This window comes from Melanotaenia boesemani, chromosome 1, assembly GCF_017639745.1.
Source record: "Melanotaenia boesemani isolate fMelBoe1 chromosome 1, fMelBoe1.pri, whole genome shotgun sequence".
Taxonomy (NCBI): Eukaryota; Metazoa; Chordata; class Actinopteri; order Atheriniformes; family Melanotaeniidae; genus Melanotaenia; species Melanotaenia boesemani.
The window spans coordinates 13,481,203-13,500,806 of record NC_055682.1 but is presented as its reverse complement, the minus strand read 5'-3'; the positions used below and the strand labels follow the sequence as shown (position 1 = coordinate 13,500,806).

Below are 19,604 nucleotides of genomic sequence, written 5' to 3'. Positions count from 1 at the left end.
GATTTTCATTTTAACAGAAAATAATATAAAGATTTAAAATGCCATCTGTGCTTATAACAATGAAAATGGTGGTTGTGGAGATGGCACTAATGCAATGTGAAGCAGGTCATTTAGTATCGAATAATTATCCTAAGCAAGAGTATTTTATTTTATTTTATTTTATTTTATTTTATTTTATTTTATTTTATTTGTCGAGAAAGGGGCGGGACAATTCCTCCCATTGGTTCACATCTTGTATGCTCTTTGACTATTGGTCAAGCTTGACATCACTCAGAGAGCATTGAATTTCCCTTTTCCTGTGTTACCGCCCTTCGTTGGATTGAGTGAAAAACCCCTTCAGAGAAGCCACCGCAGTCACTGGGAGGACTGGTGTTACTCAGAGATTCACCACCAAGGTCCCATCAACCTCAGGTAAAAAAAATAAATAAATAAAAGAGTTGGTAGCACTGAGCGTTTTGAAATAAGTACACAAATCCAGTGGCGCGGCCAGCTGCATAGTTTTACACACTGTCAATGGTGTCTGGTTTAGCTAAACGGCTAGCTACTTGAGACATCTGCAAAGGTTAGCGTGTTAGCCTGGACATCTCATCCGTGGTGTGGTGCATCCGACAAATGTAGCTAAGTTATTAGAGTTCGTCTCCCGTATACGGCTTGGTGTGACTATAATTTTGACTTTGCTAATTCTTAGAATCTTTTTCCAGAGGGTCCTAATCACGACCAACGTGTTAACTGACAAGTGATAGTAAACATGTCAAGAACGAGTTAGCTAACTCTATGGATAGCCCGCTATATCTACAGAAAATGATGGTAGCTAAGTTACCGACATAGTAACATACTAAATATGTATAAGATTAGTACGCTCTGATATATACTTTTAAGGAAGTGCAAAATATCATTTGGGTTTTCTAGTTTTATCTAGGAAAACGTTTCTTTTGCTTTATCATGCGTGAGTGTGGCTGATTGTATGTAAGATTGTTTTAATGATTTGCCCATCCCTGTCAGCCACAAGACAACTGCAACTATCTGCGTTTGACGACAGGACAATCAGTATTCCTAAGGGACATAGTTTTGGTGGGATGACTCACACCTGTGTGAACGGCAGGAAAAAGCTGTAGCTTTGGGAGATAAACTGCTTGTTAGTGAAGTGCAAGGTCATTGTACCTGTGTCACAAGTCTACAGTAACACTCCCAGCTCAAGAACTAATGCGAGTCTTTGTTTTTATGTGTTCCCAAAAGGAGGCTTTGCCAGTAGAGGTCAGCTGTGAATGAAGGGTGTGGCTCAAGTCTTAAGAAAGTGCTTGCTTAGAGTAGTGTGGTTTTCTCTTAAAGGCAGAAGGCAGGTGGCTTTACTGAGGCAGTGAAGCAGATATTGTGAATAGGTTGGAATGCTGTGGTGGCTGCTGACATAGCATTTCTTGGTGATTCTGTTCACTATACCACCTTCTTCGGCATGGTAGCACAGCTCAACAGATAGGTTTTGTTTTACTTGTATACATTTAGCAGAAGAGTGAAACCTGGTTGTGTGAAATGAAAAGTGGCTTTAGTTTTTAAATGTGAAAGTGGCAAGCTTCTTTAACCTGCATTATTCATGCTGTAGCCCTTGAGAAACTCTTCTGTGTTGAAAGACACAGCACTCCTTGAAATCTGTCCTCATTATATAATAATGTCATGTGTGTATGTGTGTCTCTGAAGTGGGTATTCAAAACAGGGAATTATACAAATCATGTGTGTTTGTTGGGGGAAAAAACAGCCCTCTTTCTTACCCTAACCACGTTACTGCAGATAAAGAGACAAATTTATGTGCAAATTAGTTTTAAAGATACATTATTTTACTTTTGTATGCATTTCAGTATTTACATGATCAGGGCTTTCCACCTGTCTTCTATCATTTCTGCTATGCTTCATAAGCAATCTGAACATTGAAACCATAAAAGAGAGCAACACTAGGGTGGAGACACAAATGGTGCAGACTAAAACTGGAGGAAAGTAGGTGGGAGGAGGAAGTACTGTCTTCTCCTGTGGGTATCAAAGCTGGGTCATTCTAACTATAGTCTTTTTGCATGTTTTTAGGTGTTCAATAATAATGTAATACCAGTCTCTGCTTCCTGTATAATCTTTGAGCTGCAAATTACTATTCCTCTGACTCCTACGTCTGAGATCTAAATGGCTCAGGTAACCAGGGTATTGCTTCCCGGAATCATTCTTAACAGAGTTAAACAGAACGTGCTGTTTGACAAGGGTAAAATGATATGAACCAGGGATAGCTGGAATGGTGTTTGGTATTCAATTTTTAGGTATGTGATATATACATTTTCTATCTGTGGTAGTGTTAAGGTAGGAATATGTTTTACATGTAGCTCTAGTTTTTTTGTTACCTCTTTTTGAAAAAGATAGATGGTATTATAGAGTATTTCAGTTGACCATTATTTTTCTGAAGTATAACAATGAGTTTAGATGGGTTTAACATGACAGTACATTTGATGTTTTTTCATGCCACTTTATTTGCATGCAGTCAGAAGGAAAAATGAGCTTATAACACCTAGCTGCTCAGGTAAAGTTGTTTGTCTAGTAGCCTGAATCTCCAGGTCAGTGAAGAAAAGCTCAAGGTGAGAGTTGAGTACACTCAGGTTGTCAGTATTATTGGCTTTGAGCCATCTGTTGTTGTCTTCAGGGATTAGCAGAAGGGAGAAGGAGAAAGGAATCAATCTGACTGGGCTAATGTATCTTTTCAATGTCTCCACCTAGGTCTGAGCCCACCCATATCCTTTATTATTCCTATACATGCTCCATTACTTCTGTCTGCACACTTGATGGTAATCAGCCTCACTATAGGCAATGGCTGCTGCCAGTGAAGTTGAATATGAAGGAAAATGGGATGGCATATAAATGGTATATGAGTATATATATTTATAATTAATGTTTATCCCACAATGTAGCTGTCTCATTTTTTCCCAGATCCTGTGTCATATTGCCTCTTGCTCATCTCAGAATTTGAAAGTAAATTTAACACCATCTGGATTCAATAGATTATTATTTATTTTTTTTAATTTTTTTATCTAGAAGGCATGATTCTAAAGTTAAACCAGTTGTGTGTGGTTTGTCTTTAATGCTGTCTTTACCTTGTGATTTCTAGTGTATTCTTGTATAGTAAATCTGGACTTACTTTTATTTCTACAATTTTTGTCAGAGTCAATGTTCATTTGTGTTGTTTGACAGTCAGTCACCCTTAGCTTAGCCCTATAGCAGGAATGAATGATTTCCCTCCTCACCGTTGGCAGCAATAATATCCTGCATTAGGATTATATTTAATAGAAGTGTACTGAATCTGTTTTCTAGGGCCCGATTAAGCTCTTGTACAGCAGAACATTAGGGATTATTGTTGTAGATCATTATGTTCATTTGCTTTGATTAAAGTTATGGGTGACATTTGAGCTCAGCGTCATCTGCTGGCAAGCAGCTTTGCAAATGCCCCTACTATGACTCCTCAGTTTGGAAATACATGTGTTCAGTGGACTAATGCAGAAGGTGAGGGGAAGAATTAGTCCAGGACAGTGTTGGGATTGTGGAGACAAGGAACTGAACATTGTTAGAGACACAGGCAGGGTCAGACTCCACAGGGAATTCTCTGGAGTGAAGAAATCACTCAGGAAGTTCCAAGGAACTGGCTACATGTACGAAGAGTCACTTACTAAACCAGAGCTGATTTTTTTTTTCCTGTTGTTGTTGGGTTCAGTGACAGCAGGAAAGCTGTATTTTACAGTTAGCATAACTTTATGAAATTGCTTTGTAGACTACGGCATCTTTAGGAAGCAACAACAGGAACATTTTTCAGCTTCATTATTACATATTTAATGCAAAGCACTAATGATGAATTCCATTTATTCACAAACACATATTCACTGTATTATCTTCCTCGTAAAATAAAGTTTTTAACTGACATAGCACAGTTATTTGGAACAATATACATTTAAGTTTATGTACAAGCAAATGTGCATGAGGGATAAGGATTAAAAAAAAGCATCTCGGCATTCCTGCAGGGAATCTGGAAACCATGAGATCATTTTGTGTTCGAACTGTGGCGTGGGAGAGAGAACTGTAGGCTAAAGCCTCCTCATTTTGTTTGACGTTACACATTCAGGCTCTAACTCGCCCACTTCTCTGGACTTTATTTAATCTTGTCTGTTGTGTTATGTTCAGGGCTTTAGTCCTAAAAGAAAAACATACAAACACATTCCCATATCCAATAGAAGCTTCTGGTTTTTTTTTTTCTTTTCTTTAAAGTTGATAATGTTTTAGGAACATGTACACGAAGAGCTGTTTGTGATCCTAATGGGAGTTGGATGACTTGTCAGAGCCTGAGAAAGTTCTTCCTTTGTTCCAGCTGTGTGTGTATTGCCTCATTGCAAGGCTGTTATCCAGCCCAGCTGTGATCATCTATTGTTCACTGGGATGACATAAACAGTGTTTATCTCTGTTTAGAATATACAATTAAATTGCTGTAATTTTCTTCAGTCTCTCATCATGAACTTGTATATTCTTCATGTTTGTTCTCAGGTAGCCTTCCCTCCCCCCCGGCCTGGAGCAGAAAGCTTGAAGAGGAACAGTGCGGCTGAGGTTTGCTGTTCAGTGTTGCCTGGCAAGCTATAGCCACCATGGCGCTGTCATACAAGAAGGATCTTGAAAAGTACAAGGATCTCGATGAAGATGAAATCCTCAACAAACTGTCGGCGGAGGAGCTCAAACAGCTGGAGACGGCTCTCGAGGAGATGGATCCTGAGGTCAGAGATCAGGGAGGGTTGGAAGAACTCCAGGGCTTCTAAATGGGAGGAAGTAGATGTGGCATTGGGGTTTGATGGAAAATTTGAGAAAGTGGGTGGGGGACTGTTGTTCACGCTCATGCATTATATAAAACTGTTAGTTTGTTTGGGAGTTTTAATTTTATTAAGTAAAGAAGACATCTACAGACTTGTGGCAAATATTTCACATGAAAATTATCTTAAGTTGACCAGATACCAACGGGTTAATGCCTCTTTTGGGGGTTGCCGTAACTTTGAACTATAAATTGTAGACATAGTTTAAATATATTACTGAAAGGTGAATATAGTCACTTTTCACTGTTAAATATCGTGGAATGCTTTGAGCTTCACTCAATCCAATCCAAGTTTTTTTTTTTTTTTTTTTTTCCTCTTTGTACCCCAGCTGCACTTCTTTCTCCAAAGCCTTTGTGGTTGGAAAAATAACTTTAAGCTCCTGCAGCTCTGTCAGCAGGTTTCCAAGTGTTTGTATGTTTATTTCTGAGTGGAAGCGTGCAGTACAGTAAAATCTCTCCCAAGTTTGTGGACGTTTTATTTGAAACTAAGCTGACTGAGACAAATGACAACTCAAGGCCCACAGGAAACAGTCCCCAGCATTGGGAAAATATTCATTTTTTGATCACATGTCTGTAAATAGACAAAGTCAAATTTGGTGTGCCCACAAGAAGCAATGTTTGCAGAGTGAACAGGCTTGCTCAACAAACTCTCATGGGTATTCAACTTTACCAGGTTTTCACTTGGTTTCATCTTCACTCACCTACAACAAATGGTCCAGAACTAGTTCTAGTTTAAGCCTTGGAGCAAGTTAAACTGGTTTATGTCTTTTTTCCTGTTTCGACCAGTATGCCATTCAAGCGTTGCAGTGAGTTTTCCCATATTGATGACTGTCAAACTGCTGTGATTGGCACTGTTGGTAGGTCACATACTGACTTAAGGGTGCAGCATTTCTTCACAGTCCTATATTTGACAGAAATGTGTCAAGATGCCAAATAATTAGTTTATAGCTGTTGACTTGCCTCCATTTCCTCTCCAAGTTTGAAAAGAATTCTTGTAAAACTTGCTTAAAGAAATTTGATACCATAGTGGTGGAAATACCGCCAAAGAGATACTCTGATACTGCTGGTACATGACAAGACTCAATAGCAGCAAAGAAGTACAATACATTATTTTACTGTTTTTATTATTTTTCTTTATGTGTGCTAATTTTTCAGGAATGGTTTACAGGCTTTCATTAATTCATGTTTTTTTTTTCCCTCAAAACATCAAACTGTACATCGCATTTACGGTTAGAATAAACATGATCATGATATGAAGTCTTAGTTTTTCTTGTCCTCTCTTCTCAGAATGCTCTTCTCCCAGCTGGTTTACGCCAGAAAGACCAGACATCTAAGACAGCTACAGGACCATTTAACAGGGACAGTCTGCTCAAATATCTGGAGAAGGAAGCCATGGAGTACAAGGACAGAGATGATGTAGTGCCGTTCACTGGAGAAAAAAAAGGTGTGTGTGTCTATATATTTTTATGTAGCTTTCCTAGGGGGGGAAAAAGGTAAAATCTGATGAAGATGTAAAAAGGAAAGACAAAATGGATCATACCAGGACAAATTTAATCTTGCTGATGAACACTGAGCAACATTGATCCATTTGTTGAACTGGATTGTTGATCTCCACTCTTGTTGCACCTTAAAATGGGTTAACAGCTTAAAATATTTTTACACTGACAGGGTGCGTTTAGGTGTCAGACCAAGCTCTGATCCCCTTCTGCAGAATCCAACTTAATTTCTTGGCCATTTATTAATTTAAATGATTAAACTCTGTTCATGTTATATGCATTGTTTTCCAGTTTATCGATCTTTGAAATAGGGGAGAGGGGAATAATATCTGACATGTTGACAAGAAATGAATTTGGGGGGGGGGGACATTAGATAGTATCTAAAAACAGTCATTACAATGAATATTTACTAATATCAAAACTTTAACTGACTTAAGGAGTTTGAGGCAGACTTAAGGGTCAGTAATGAAACAGATCTTTGCAAGTCTTTAAAATTATTCAGATTCTGAATATAGAAAACATTGAAAAGGAATATTACAGAACCCTTTAAGGAAACTTATGATTTGGGAGCCCTTCAATCAGAATTACTTCATTTGATGTTAATTCTATTATTGTTGTGTAATTTCCCTTGAATCTCATTGTTTAAAAATGGTGTAAAAGATTATGATTTCAACAGTGAAAAATAGCAGCAGTCCTGGTTTGTAGCTGAAATGATCACAAAGAAAGTAGAGGTGAAGAGTTTCAGTTTCAACTTCTGAAGAGATTTGGATAAAGGGTGTGTCTGTGTGTGTGTGTGTGTGTGTATCAGCAGTACAGACAGCAGTGACTGCTGATGTGCTGTCTTTGCAGATATTATTAATTCATGTATGCTCTTATGCAACATATGTCAGTGTGGGGGAGGAATGTTTGTACCAAGGAGTAGGAGGGAAGGGAGTGTCAGAAGAGGAGGCAAGTTTAGGATTTAATATCGAGAAAGCATGTTTTTATTGATGATAGTCTGATGATTTATTCTCGTTTTCCTGGCTTGGTCTGTGGAGATGTGTAGCAGCGATGCAAATCTAAGACTAAAGCTTTATTTAAATTAAAGGGATTTCCTTAAGAAATTTTTTTCTTGTTTGTTTTTGCTTAGTTAATTGTAATCATCAACAGCTGTGGACATGTGTGTTAACTATATAAAAATCTTTACTGAATGAATTGATGTTTAATTATAAAAGCCAGTAAAATTGCCTTTTTATTTTTTAAGTTGTGCAATCAAGCTTTTTTGGCAGGCAGATGTTTAATTTGTATGTCATTCGTAAAATATGCAACAGTCTTTACCGTGATGACGTTTCCAAACAAACATGGGATTATATCTGTTGTTTTTAAAAGGAAAACAACCACCTAATCTGAAGGGAAACCAGGTTCAGGTTGTCATGTTTTGTGGTAATAGTCACTTTTAAGTGAAAACATGAAAAAAAACCCATCAGAAGTGAGTGGGACAGCAACATTATTTAGTAAATATTCTCAGTCAGAGGACATAATTTCTTTGTTGAGATCTCCAGAGAAAAAGCCAGTCCTTCACTGTAGAGGAAATATGGAACTGACATCTTCCCCTGACCTAACCGCTGCTTGTTAGAAATTTTATTGTGTGTTTCTGCTCTCTATGACAACATGGAAAACTCTGATCACTGGCAGTGGTTCTGTGGAATGCAGCTGATTCTCTTCCTCTTGTAGCGCTCACCCCCTACTGACAAGTAATGTTGTCCTGACTGTGTGTAGTTTCATTTAAACTCACACACTTAAAGTCAGAGGAAAATGGAATTTTTAAAAGCCATGGCAACGGTTGCAGCCACTTAAATTCATTGTAGTGGGTCAGTCTTTATTGTATTCCTTTTGTTGATCTTTGATTTCCTTCAGGGTTTGTCAGTAATATTAATTTCTGGTGAAAGAGAACAAATGTAGCATGACTGAACTTTTTAAAGAGACATGTTGTTGCTGGCATTTGCAGTAGAGTGCAAGTTTACTTTTGAAGCCTTACAAACACTCTGTAATAATAGGTTGTATTGTGTAGTAGGTTCTTGCTTGAGTTCTTTTAATTACTTAATGTTCTGATCTTCTAATTTGAAAATGAAAACCAAAACACTAACCAAATAATTTGCTTCTTCAAAAGGCCTAACATACTTTTTGCTGTTGTTTCAGCAGTGCTCAGTTTTGCTATGCAATGAGGGATTATAATGTTCAAAGACTTTAAGTGAAGTTGATATTCAGGGGGACAAACCACCTATCTATTATAACCCTGTTCTGTGTTGTTTCCCTGTCTGCACACTGGCAGATTAACTGTTGTAATAGCCCATTACATCATTTAGCTGCCTCCACAGTGATTTGCTATGAGCTGGAGGGCAACTTCATCCAGACACTGCAGCAGGTGGAAAACTGGTTAATTAGCTTCTGTATTAAAACTCCAGAGCAGAAAAAAGGATATATTTGTCAGCAGCAAAAGAGGCTTGGTAGCCCAAATATGGAGAGGGAAAAACATTTTTTGGTGGAATGAAATGAAAGATGTGCTATTCTGGTATGGTACAGTCTTTACTTTCAGTGTCTAGCTAGCCTTTTTTTTTTTTTTACATCTAAAATGCCAACTTGTCAGTATGTGTGCTCACTCATATTCTGCTGTTATAGGCAAAAACTGCTTTATTGACTGTATCAAGTTTTGTGTTTAAATATTTTTTTAAACACAATGTCTCTTGGCCCTGTTCTTCCTTGACTCTGAGTTAAACGTTGCTCCAGAGGGGCTGGCTTTGAATACTTCCTAATGACTGTATTTACTGTTTACTGGCTTTCAGGAAGTGCCAGAGCCCCCACTGGGGACCAGTTTGAACAATCTGAGTTGCTTGAATGACTAGAAGGAGGGTGAAGAGGGAGGGTCTGTTCTTAGGGTTTTTTGTTAAAGGAGACAGGCAGATAGAGGGGCAGCAAATGGCACCCAATGTACAGTCTCTGTGTCAGCTCTGAGTGCTTGTTGCCCCAGCAGTGCATTTTAGATCAGACTCGAGTCATTGTTCCATGACTTCCTTTGCGCTTTCTATTTTATTTATTTACTTTTTTTTCCTTTCCTCAGACAGGTTGCCACGGCAATACAGTAGTTGTTTGACAGTCATGGCTGGACTGAATACAGCTTATCTGAACTGTTGATGTTTTTGTGATGTTGCGTAAAACAGCAGGAGGCCTGGGCCTCTTCAGGGAGCGAGTTTTTATGCTACTTCATCTCCTTGTCAGTAAGATTACAATTAAACTGGTCTAAATGAGTGTAAAAATCTTAGGCAAACACTGGATGTAATTGCATTTTTTTAAATATACCAACCAAGTACCTTACAACTCCCAAGAGAACATATTTCCTCTCTCTGTATTGCAGGAAATAAATATTTAATGTAGTATTGGTGTGGAATGGTGCAATTGTAACTTGAGTGTGTAAAGTTCAAAAGCTTGTTGTAAGCGTTTGAAGATTCAAAGAAAAAAATTCTTTCCATTATCGCTGTTTGCTGGTTGGCCATCGCATTCGCACAGCTCAGGCAATCACATAGTCTTATGACTGTGGCTGAAGGCTGGAGAACAGAAGAGTAACGAGCATGATTAAGCAACAATTAGACATTTTTATTGAATGGTGAGTTCATGAGTTTGTGTTTTTTTTTGTTTTTTTGTTTTTTTTTAATTGAGATGACAGTTTGACTCAAATGTCTCTTTCTTTCTTCCACAGGTAAAGTATTCATTCCTAAACAGAAACCAATAGAAACACGTCAGGAAGAAGTCACAACCCTTGATCCAGAACTGGAGGAAGCTCTGTGCAGTGCCACAGATACAGAACTGTGTGATCTAGCAGGTTAGAATGAATAACACTTTTGAGAACGTTAAAATGCCTTTTTTAAGGCTTCAAAAACATAACTCAGAAGGAGGGGGTCTTTGAAAAGAAAGCTTGTTGTATTTGGTAGCAGCTCTCAGTCTGCCTGAGCCCAGCCTTTGCTGGGAGCGCCAAACACAAGCTCCTTTCACACAGCTTTTCCCTTGGCTGTGTCATTTACTGTGTGTGTTGATGGGTGGAAGAAAAAGGCTTGCTGAGCAACATTACACCACCCCTCTGCTATGCTAACTAGATATAGTCACTTTCTTTCACAGTAAACCTTCAGAATACATGTTTACACACCGATTACTTTCAGCTACTTAATTTATGATCTGCTTTTGTTTGCAGCGATCCTGGGTGTTCACACACTGGTCACCAGTAATCAGACATATGATGGGACTGGAACTAAAGAGGGTTACAATAGTAAGTACAAAAAGAATAAACTGTCAAGAGTCTTTTGAGGGTCAGTATATTGAGCTCTGCCTTTTTCAGATGTGATCAAAGGGGAGAAGATGAACCCAGTGTTTGATGAGCCTCCCAACCCCACTAATGTAGAAGACACTCTGCAGAGGATAAAAAGCAATGACAGCTCATTAACAGAGGTCAACCTCAACAACATTAAGGTAAATACAAATGCAGGATTTCATTGTGTGTTTATTCTTGATGAATCCTTTACCAATGGTAGCATGTTTTGGTGGTTTCCTAGAACATTCCCATTCCCACGCTGAAAGACTTTGCCAAAGCCATGGAGAAGAACACACACGTTAAAAAGTTCAGCCTGGCAGCAACACGGAGTAATGACCCGATTGCAGTGGTGGGTTGCAGTGGTTTGTGGGCTTTTAATGGCTTTGTTGACACATGGACGCTGCACATTTAAACCTTTGCTTTGCTACTTTCTCTTCTACTCTCAGGCATTCAGTGACATGCTGCGGGAAAACAAGACGCTGCGAAGTTTGAACTTGGAGTCCAACTTCATCACCGGGGCAGGAGTTCAGGCTTTGATTGATGCATTACGAGACAATGACACACTCACAGAGATCAAAATAGACAACCAGGTACATAAAGTATAGAATGATTCATGTACTTTTATTGTTGGTACTGTTATTGCAGAAACTTGAAGGCAAACAAAGCAGTATATTCTTTAAAAAGTCCAACAAAAAACACACATATTTGGGTTAATTTTAACGTCACTTCAGTTCTTCTGTCATGTCTAATGATCCTGTACAAGTGTGTGGTGGTGTATATTTACAGACACAGCATCATGCTTTTAATTCCCTTGAAAAACCACTTGCCCTGCTTATTTCCAGCTGTCAAATCAGTGAGTCGGCTACATAAGTTTCATTACAGGCTGTGCATCAACCAGCAGATCCAGCTGGTTAACAATAAATGACACGATAAACATTGATTGCTCTTGCATAGGTTGCGTTTTAAGGTGATGCCTCCTATTATTATAAAACTAGATGAAAACTGTTAAAAAGCTTGTTGAATGAAGGAAACAACCAGTTGATTCTGATGTACCCATGTTAACTTCAGTATATTTGCATGTTCTTCAGAGGCAGCAACTGGGTACCACTGTAGAGATGGAGATTGCTAAAATGCTGGAAGAGAACAACAGCATAGTGAAGTTTGGCTACCACTTCACTCAGCAAGGGCCTCGGTCCAGGGCTGCTGCAGCTATCACCAAGAACAACGACCTAGGTATGAAACGCACAAGCATACAAACATTTTTTCAGTTTGCTTAAACGGTCAGAAACTGGATGAGTAATCATCTGGTATCTGTTCATATGGGAGTGACAAATTGTTGTGGCACACCAGGCATCTGTTCACATCTGTTTAGCTTCCTCTTTACAAGATATCAGTAGGCAGTGATAACCTCTGCTCTCTCTTTTAGCTCCTCCCCCTGTCAGAGCTGCAGTAGCACAGGTCTGATGCATGAGTGTGTTGATGCATCATTGATAACAGATTTCTTTCACAGTGTTTGAATGGGGCATTCACTGCATTAACAGTTTGAAAAAAAAAATGGTTGATACCATGTGTGGTGTTGCAGCTAGGAGAGTGACGACATCTCACTTCTTGATTACTGTTACACGCTGACACACGCTTTTGAAATAGGTGTAAACTTTGACCGCATTGCTCAATATGACTCAGTTTGTTTCTTCAAGATCAGCTAACAGGCCAGCGTCGGTTTAAACTTAACACAGCATGTTTGTTTCTTAAAGTTTAAATGGTGTTAAATCTTTATTTTTAAAAAAAAAAGAAAAATCACGCTTTTGGCACTTTGTTTTTCTCTTTAGTTCGCAGGAAGCGAGTGGAAGGGGACCTGTAGAGAGCAAGCACAACCTCTCCTCCAGCCAATCCTGCGTCATCTCATCATGTGGAATAATTTCAGCCAATGCCCTGGTCTCATCTCACAGTGTGAAAACTTTAGTCTTGTGCCAAACTACGGGGCAAGGCACGCTAAACCAGAACATACATCTGAGAAGAAGGGAAATAACTGGAATTGCCCTCTCCTATTTACATGTTTATGCTTATGTTTGCTATGTTGTTATTGAAGGTGTAAATCTAATTAGTTTTTAGTCATTTCATTTCAGCTGGTCCTTTTTGAGCCTTTATATTTACCTGTCCAGACTTTTTACTTGCTTATTCCTTTTATATCATGTGAACTAATCATGAATATTACGAAGTAAGAAACCACAGTTTGGTAAAAACAGATGCTAACATTGAGACACCCCTGTATGCTGTATTCTGATACAGTTCTCTGTTGAGGTTGAAGTTTAATGTGGAATCCATATATTTAAGCAGCAGAATAATGGGAATAGCTCTGAATGTGATACTCAGATCTTCATAGACTTTAGTTTCAGAAAGTTCAGGTGCTTCTGTTGAGGACAGAATGTTATAGCTTAGCGAATGACTATTAACCTGCAAAGCTGACTGTGTGCAGCTGTCTGTTACCATGTAAAAACCAGCTGCTTGATGCAGTGATGACTTTTGGCTCTAATGTTGCTGAGCAGTTCAGTTATACGCTGCATGTGCAGGGTGGTTTGCACATGTTCATTAAAGTTGCTTGTAAAGCCGACGGACTTGAGCTGGCGTGTTGGTGCAAACAAGCTTTTTTTTTTTTTTTTGGCAGTTAAGCAAAGACAAGATGCTTGACCTCAAAGTCAGTAAAACCCACACTTGGCTCACCCCTTATTTAAAATATATACTTTAATTGATAATTTCAATATTTCTTCATGGTTCTAACTAAAGATCTTATTTTGATACAATTTAAATTCTGATTTTTTTTTTTGCTTCTAAAGCTAAAATATAACAATGTTTTGGATATAAAGGAGAAAAGAGTGGGATTTTTACTTCAAAAGATTCCAGTTAAAGGTTTTTATTAGCTAAAATTACTTGGGTCCTCTGATGCTCAACCATGCCAAAGACTAACACAAGCAGTAATTAGAAGTGGACTAGGTGTTTTTGGCTTCAAGGTGCAGGCCTACTGGTTCATACAGATTTAGACTTTTTTTTTTTTTTAATCAAAGTGCTATGATATACATATTTTTCACCCTTTTTTGTTGACCATTCATAGCTAAAATGTTCTTCAGTTGAAAAAGATAAGGAAGAGTTGGAAGTTTGTGTGAAACTTGCTTCTCAAGTTGTGATTGCTTAGGAAATATTTCTATGAACTAAATCTCCCTGATTCAAGTTTAGAGTTGAGTTCTTCCTCTACCTCCCATCTAAGCAATTTGCTTCTCAGCAGTAGCAGGTTTGGGCATCAAATTGAACTTCATTAGTCTGCTTTAGGTGGTTATAACAGGACTTATTCAGGAGTTACTTGAACCTTGTACATACTGTTAATAGGAACAATATGCTGGCATGAAGTCCTCACTTGTGAACATCAAGTTTCTGTTGACCAAAAATGTTTCTCATCAGTTCATTAGACAACAGTTCTACTGTGGGATTTTATATCTGTGCACTTTTTCCTGTTCATTGTCGCTTTGATTTTATTTTTCTTAACTTTATTTTCTTTTTTACATTCCTGATTTTCTGTTGGACAGTCAGCTAAAGTGGAAAACTTCTTTGATTGGGCTTGTTAGTTTTCTGTGGGTCATAATATGTCTATTAACTGTAAGATACCATCTCAAGTTCAAAGTGTGCACACACAGATACACAGTGTGTATCTCGTAACTCTGTACAAGTCACTGCTGATGTTTTTTTTTCTTAAGCTATAAATCAAGTCCCAGGTGTTAACACAAGGAATATGTATTATAAATCCACAAAAATGGTTTAAAAAAAAAAGCACTGCTGAATATAATACATTCTCAACAATAAATGTTTTTACATACTCTAAATGAGCCTCTTTTGCAGTAATACGTTTGTTTCTTTTGCTAATTACTCCTTGAAATATATTGAATAAGTGCCTTTTTTTTTCTTCTTTTTTAAGGGCATTTGGTAAACCACTGAACCTACATTGTCTCCAGTGAGTCCACTGTTGTGTGAATGGGTGTGAAAAAAAAAAAAAGACTGCAGACTCAGTCATATGAGTGTTTGCATGAATGAATATGGCTTGTAGTTTAAACTCGGCTGTCAAAATACAGCAGTTACTGTGGCTGGAAAATCCTGTAAGTTCCTTTTGTTTTTTCTTGGTTTAGACTAATTTGCATTAAATGTAAAACCGATGTGCATGTCACTATTTAGGTTTGAGCTGAAATGATGTTAGAGCAGGGGTGTCAGAATCTGTCGTCGAGGGCTGCTGTCTGTCTGTCCCTGCTCTGGCACACCTGACTCATATTAAATGGATCCAACGACCTATGAAGTTCTGCAAATTGACTTGTTAATTTGAGTCAGGTGTGTTGGAGCAGGAAAACCTGGAAAACCCTCAGTATTGCATCCCTCAAGGACTGGAGCTGGACACCCCTGTGTTAGAGGAAAGATGAGGGAACTGCCAGCCTAATTCTCTGGTTAAACATGAATGTACCATCTCCCCACATTTAGAGGATGTTCATTTGTTTGTCGCTAACAAACTCCAGACTGTTCAGCTGGTAAATCAAATAATTTTGTGTCATATCTTTTGTTTTTGCTGGAGAATTTAGTTGATTAAGCCTGGCATCAAACCCAACTAAAATTAACGACCTCATGTTTTAGCTAGTGATCTTTGGAGGACCATGACAGTTAACAGGCTGTTTAACAAATATACGCACCTACCTGCTGTACCTCAGCAACCATTTAATAACATGACATCTGAAGTCTCCTGTTCAACAAGTGTATTGGCCTTCTTGTTTGAAACGATCTCTGGGTGGTGTATGTAGGGAGCCTTTAATCAGATCCAGTTCTCAGGTTGTTTGTACATGCCTGAAAGATGATGTCATATATATGATTCCATCCCTCTCTGGGTTTCCTTTGCCAGAGTGTTGTGGTGAGCTGATGTCAGAGCAAACTTTACTGCTGGCAGCGAGCTATGGCCTTGTGAGGGTGGATTGGAGGCCCTGGGGAATGGGGGTTAAATGACTCAAGTGTTTCCACTTACTGAGAGTAGAAAAAAACAAGAACATCATACAAGGAGGGGTCATTACAAAAGAAAAATCCAAACCATGGTTGTGTTCTTATGTAAGTACAGTACAACTGTTGCTGCCTCTGCATGTGGAAAAACAACTCTAGCTTCTACTCCTTGTCTTTATTTGAGGTTTATGTGCAAAAGCTCTCATATGTAAGAGGCTATATTTAGTTTTTAATGGGGGTGCTGTCAATCTGAAAATGAAACCTTAAAGGAGATATTCACTGGTCATCATCTGAAGCTTAACTTGTAATCTGGCTGCAGTGCTTATACACCCATATATATATATATATATATATATATATATATATATATATATATATATCCACAACTATGTTCTTAGAACCTGTTCTTAAACAGGTTTGTTTAGCTACCATATTGCATTTGATTTCCCATCATAATTAGAGCTACAGTCTGAACAAAGCTTTCAGGAGTCCCTCTCTGTCATGACCTCATGTACTTGGTAAACAAAGGCGAGCTGATCACAACAGAGACAAGGGAATGGGGGTCACATTATGGCACAGTAAAAAACAGAGTTGACGGGAGTCAAGCACTTGTTTAATCTGGTGCTATAGGGCAGACTTTCAGATTTGCTTATCTTAGAAAATATCTGGAGACAAATTGAAGTTCCATCAGAAGTTAAAGAAAAGGTAAGATAAGTGATAAGACTGGATTCAGCTGAACTCGATGTGGTCCAGTTAATTTCCACTGCTGACGCTTCTCAAGGTTCAAGCTGACTCATTATCAGGACAATGAGGGTATTGATGATGTCCTCCAAACTCTGCTTCATACCTGACAGGCTTATGTAATAACTGAGAAACAGTTGAGAACAGCTGACTGTGAAGAAATAAGCTCACTATAACACTTGGTAGTTTATTTGATTGAATCTAATAAATCCTGAACTTATAAAGCTTACAGACACCGTGGTTGGTCTAATTATTGGGTAAGCCATGTAGATTACTAATAATATATTAGATGGTGGTGGTGGAGATAATCTTATCTTTCTGTTTGAGTCACTGGAACTTGTAAGAGTTGGTCTAATGAGCAAAAATTGTGTCCTGCAAGTTTTAAAAGGCAGCCATCTTTGCAACACAGCACTAGTTTCTTCCGTCTTAGTGTTAAAAATAGTAAGTTATATCAGCCTCATAATGTCAAACACATTGTGCAGAGTGAAGCTGCAATTCCTGTTTAGAGTGCAAGAATAATTATAAGCAGTGATGGGAAGAAATGACTATCAGAAAGTGAATGGTTTTAAAGAAAAAGAGTAGATCCCCATGGCAACTTTACTTCAGATGAATTAGTACTATACTGTGGTTACTTGAACTGTGTGAAATGTTCATGATATCATTGGTTGTTATATATTTATGGATAAACAATTATCCAGTTTATGGTGCAAGCAAATCAAACAGGCCCAACCACCTCCATCTTAACAATGAGGTTGATTTTGTGCCTGTGAGGACACGTTGTACGCCAAAAACTATGCTTTGTAACAGTCCTGCTTTACTTAACCCAGTTTCGCTTGTGTATTTGAAGAAGTTTCCAGGTTGACCTTTGAAGGATGAGCGCCATCTGCTGGGTAAAATTATTAGGCACGTGACACAGATGCAATACAAAACATATCCAGTAGGGGTCAGAATAAGATGGTGGTTAACGCTGCCTAATTGAAGGAGAACTTGATTGTGATGAAGATGTAATCTGTTTTAAAAGAAAAATCTTTCTCTATAGGTTGTACTATAATACTTGATGATTTAGAAGCTGCGGACTTTTCATTTATCTATGTAAAGGTGATGTGTAAATAATCACATATTAACTCTTGTTTTCCTTGAAAAATTATACACTATAATAATTGTAGGTCCCTTGAAATACTACACAACAGGACAAGCTAAATCAATTATGGCCTTAATCCTTCTTAAAGTTAAACTAATAATAAAGGTGATTAGGAACTGCTTACAATTTAATTTCTCCCAAACCTGTAGGTGTAGTTGGATTAAGAGGATGACTGTTGTCATGGTTACAACATGACAGATAAGCTGCGGTTCTTTTCTCTTCCTTGTTTTATATAATCTCGCCCATGTTTCCTATGTTCAGTTTTCCCTTCTATGCAAGAGAAAGAAGATGGGGCTTGGAAGTGAAGTAATCTGATTCCTATTGATCTTCTGTTGTTGTTTTGCTTGCTATGTAAATCCTTAACTTTAACTTGTGTAATCCTTAACTTTAAAAACACACACACTTTTGCAATAAACTGTATATCCCTTCATTAGATGAACTTTTGTCTCCCCAGCAGATCTGTCCCCATGTTCAATGAAATAGCCAAGAACAAAGATGTGGAGCAAATATTACATGAAAAGCCAACTGATTTGCAGTTCAATCTAAAAAGTCCCATCTTGTATTGAGAACATCATGTATTATTAATGCCTTGAGCTCCCTCTTTCTGGTCTCTCTTTGTACTCTTATATAAGTTTAATGACCTGATTTCCATTAGAAAATGTCAGACAGATTGCCACAGCACCATCTATAACCAAGAGAGACTGATTGAATGAATAAAACCATTCAGAGATCATGAATCTACGTGTTGCTCCTCTGCATTTGTCCTTCAGTGAATTTGGTTTTACAAAAGTACATTTTCCTAATTTAAAAGTTGCACCCGTGGAGCACACATTCTGCTAATAAAACACATTAGCGTCTTTCATGAAGGCTAAACTTAGATTACTAGATATATGTGTGCTGTCAGTGCCTAATATATCCTTTGTGGACATGAATGAACTTTCCTAACTCTCAACAACCTCATGAGCTCACCACGTTCTGGATATCTTTGAACAAAAAGGATTGCACAGATGGCAGTAACAGGGGCAGTGAAAATTTCCACTCACTACTATTTAGTCATGAATACATGATGAAACGAGCACTGTTCTTCACAAGTTCTCATACTGGCAGTGGCACCTGTATAACTTGTGTTTTTATTATTAAGTAGTGGGATTAACTGATGGCCAGCTTCTTAGTTTGCAACATCCACACAAGTCACAAGTTACTATCTGACAACAGCATGATAAAAAGTATGAAGGTTCTTACCACACTTTCAACAAAATCATGAAATCATAGTGGCTTCATGGCAATGAAATACATAATACTAAAATGATCAAAAACTGAAAACATGAAAAAACTTATAACTTGTGTAACCAAATTATATTGGCATTAGTTCAGCATGAAACAAAACAATCAAGTATTTCTTTTTTTAAAAAGAAGAAAAAACAAAAAACAAACAAAAAAAAAAAAACAGAAAAATGAAAACAACAAGTTTGCTTAACATGAAATAAAGCACAGATCCAAACAAAGAGGCCAACATTCAGAATATCCCCTAGAGGTGGGGCTGTCTTGGTCTTCTCTATGGTTTACTTTAGTGTCATCGTGACCATCACTGATCTGGGTTTTTGTTTTACTTTTAACTGCACCACCTAATTCATGCAGCAGTTCCTTCCATTTCTGTAAAAAACAGTCAAGAAAGCTCAGAAAAGTGAACAGCAACATAGTAACCAAGTACAACAGAATGCTGGGCTTTAACAACAAGCTTACATTAAATAAGAGAAAAACATTGTATCAAATGTGTTGTTCCATATCGTTTGATGTCAGCAGATGCCAATATAATTTTTTTCTTTCTTTCTTTCTTTTTTTACTTGCAGCCAGTTCCTCAATTGGCAGACTTTATGATTTCCAGCTTGGGAATATCCCTCATATATCTGTATACCTTGTGCAGTGTGTTGATAGTGGGAAATGCATTGTTTCCGTGCATAGCTGGTCATGGGACTGTTAACCAGTCTCTGCTCACAG

The 19,604-nt window shown here is 38.0% G+C and overlaps 1 protein-coding gene across 1 annotated transcript; it reads left to right on the top strand.

Moving 5' to 3' along the window:
- Positions 1-304: 304 nt before the first annotated feature.
- tmod2 (tropomodulin 2) lies at positions 305-14,580 on the top strand. The gene is made up of 10 exons (XM_041982746.1): positions 305-411; positions 4,555-4,778; positions 6,158-6,314; positions 10,100-10,222; positions 10,589-10,663; positions 10,733-10,863; positions 10,947-11,054; positions 11,152-11,295; positions 11,794-11,938; positions 12,535-14,580. Exons 2-10 carry the CDS (start codon positions 4,653-4,655, stop codon positions 12,564-12,566), a joined length of 1,041 nt encoding a protein of 346 aa, XP_041838680.1. The 5' UTR covers positions 305-411; positions 4,555-4,652; the 3' UTR covers positions 12,567-14,580.
- Positions 14,581-19,604: the final 5,024 nt, after the last annotated feature.

Bases quoted from the DNA above. Each gene is read 5' to 3' on its own strand.
- tmod2 (XM_041982746.1), top strand. From the start codon at position 4,653: ATGGCGCTGTCATACAAGAAGGATCTTGAAAAGTACAAGGATCTCGAT. The intron at 10,864-10,946 runs GTAAATACAAAT...GTGGTTTCCTAG, and splicing joins TCAACCTCAACAACATTAAG to AACATTCCCATTCCCACGCT. The intron at 11,939-12,534 runs GTATGAAACGCA...TTTTCTCTTTAG, and splicing joins CACCAAGAACAACGACCTAG to TTCGCAGGAAGCGAGTGGAA.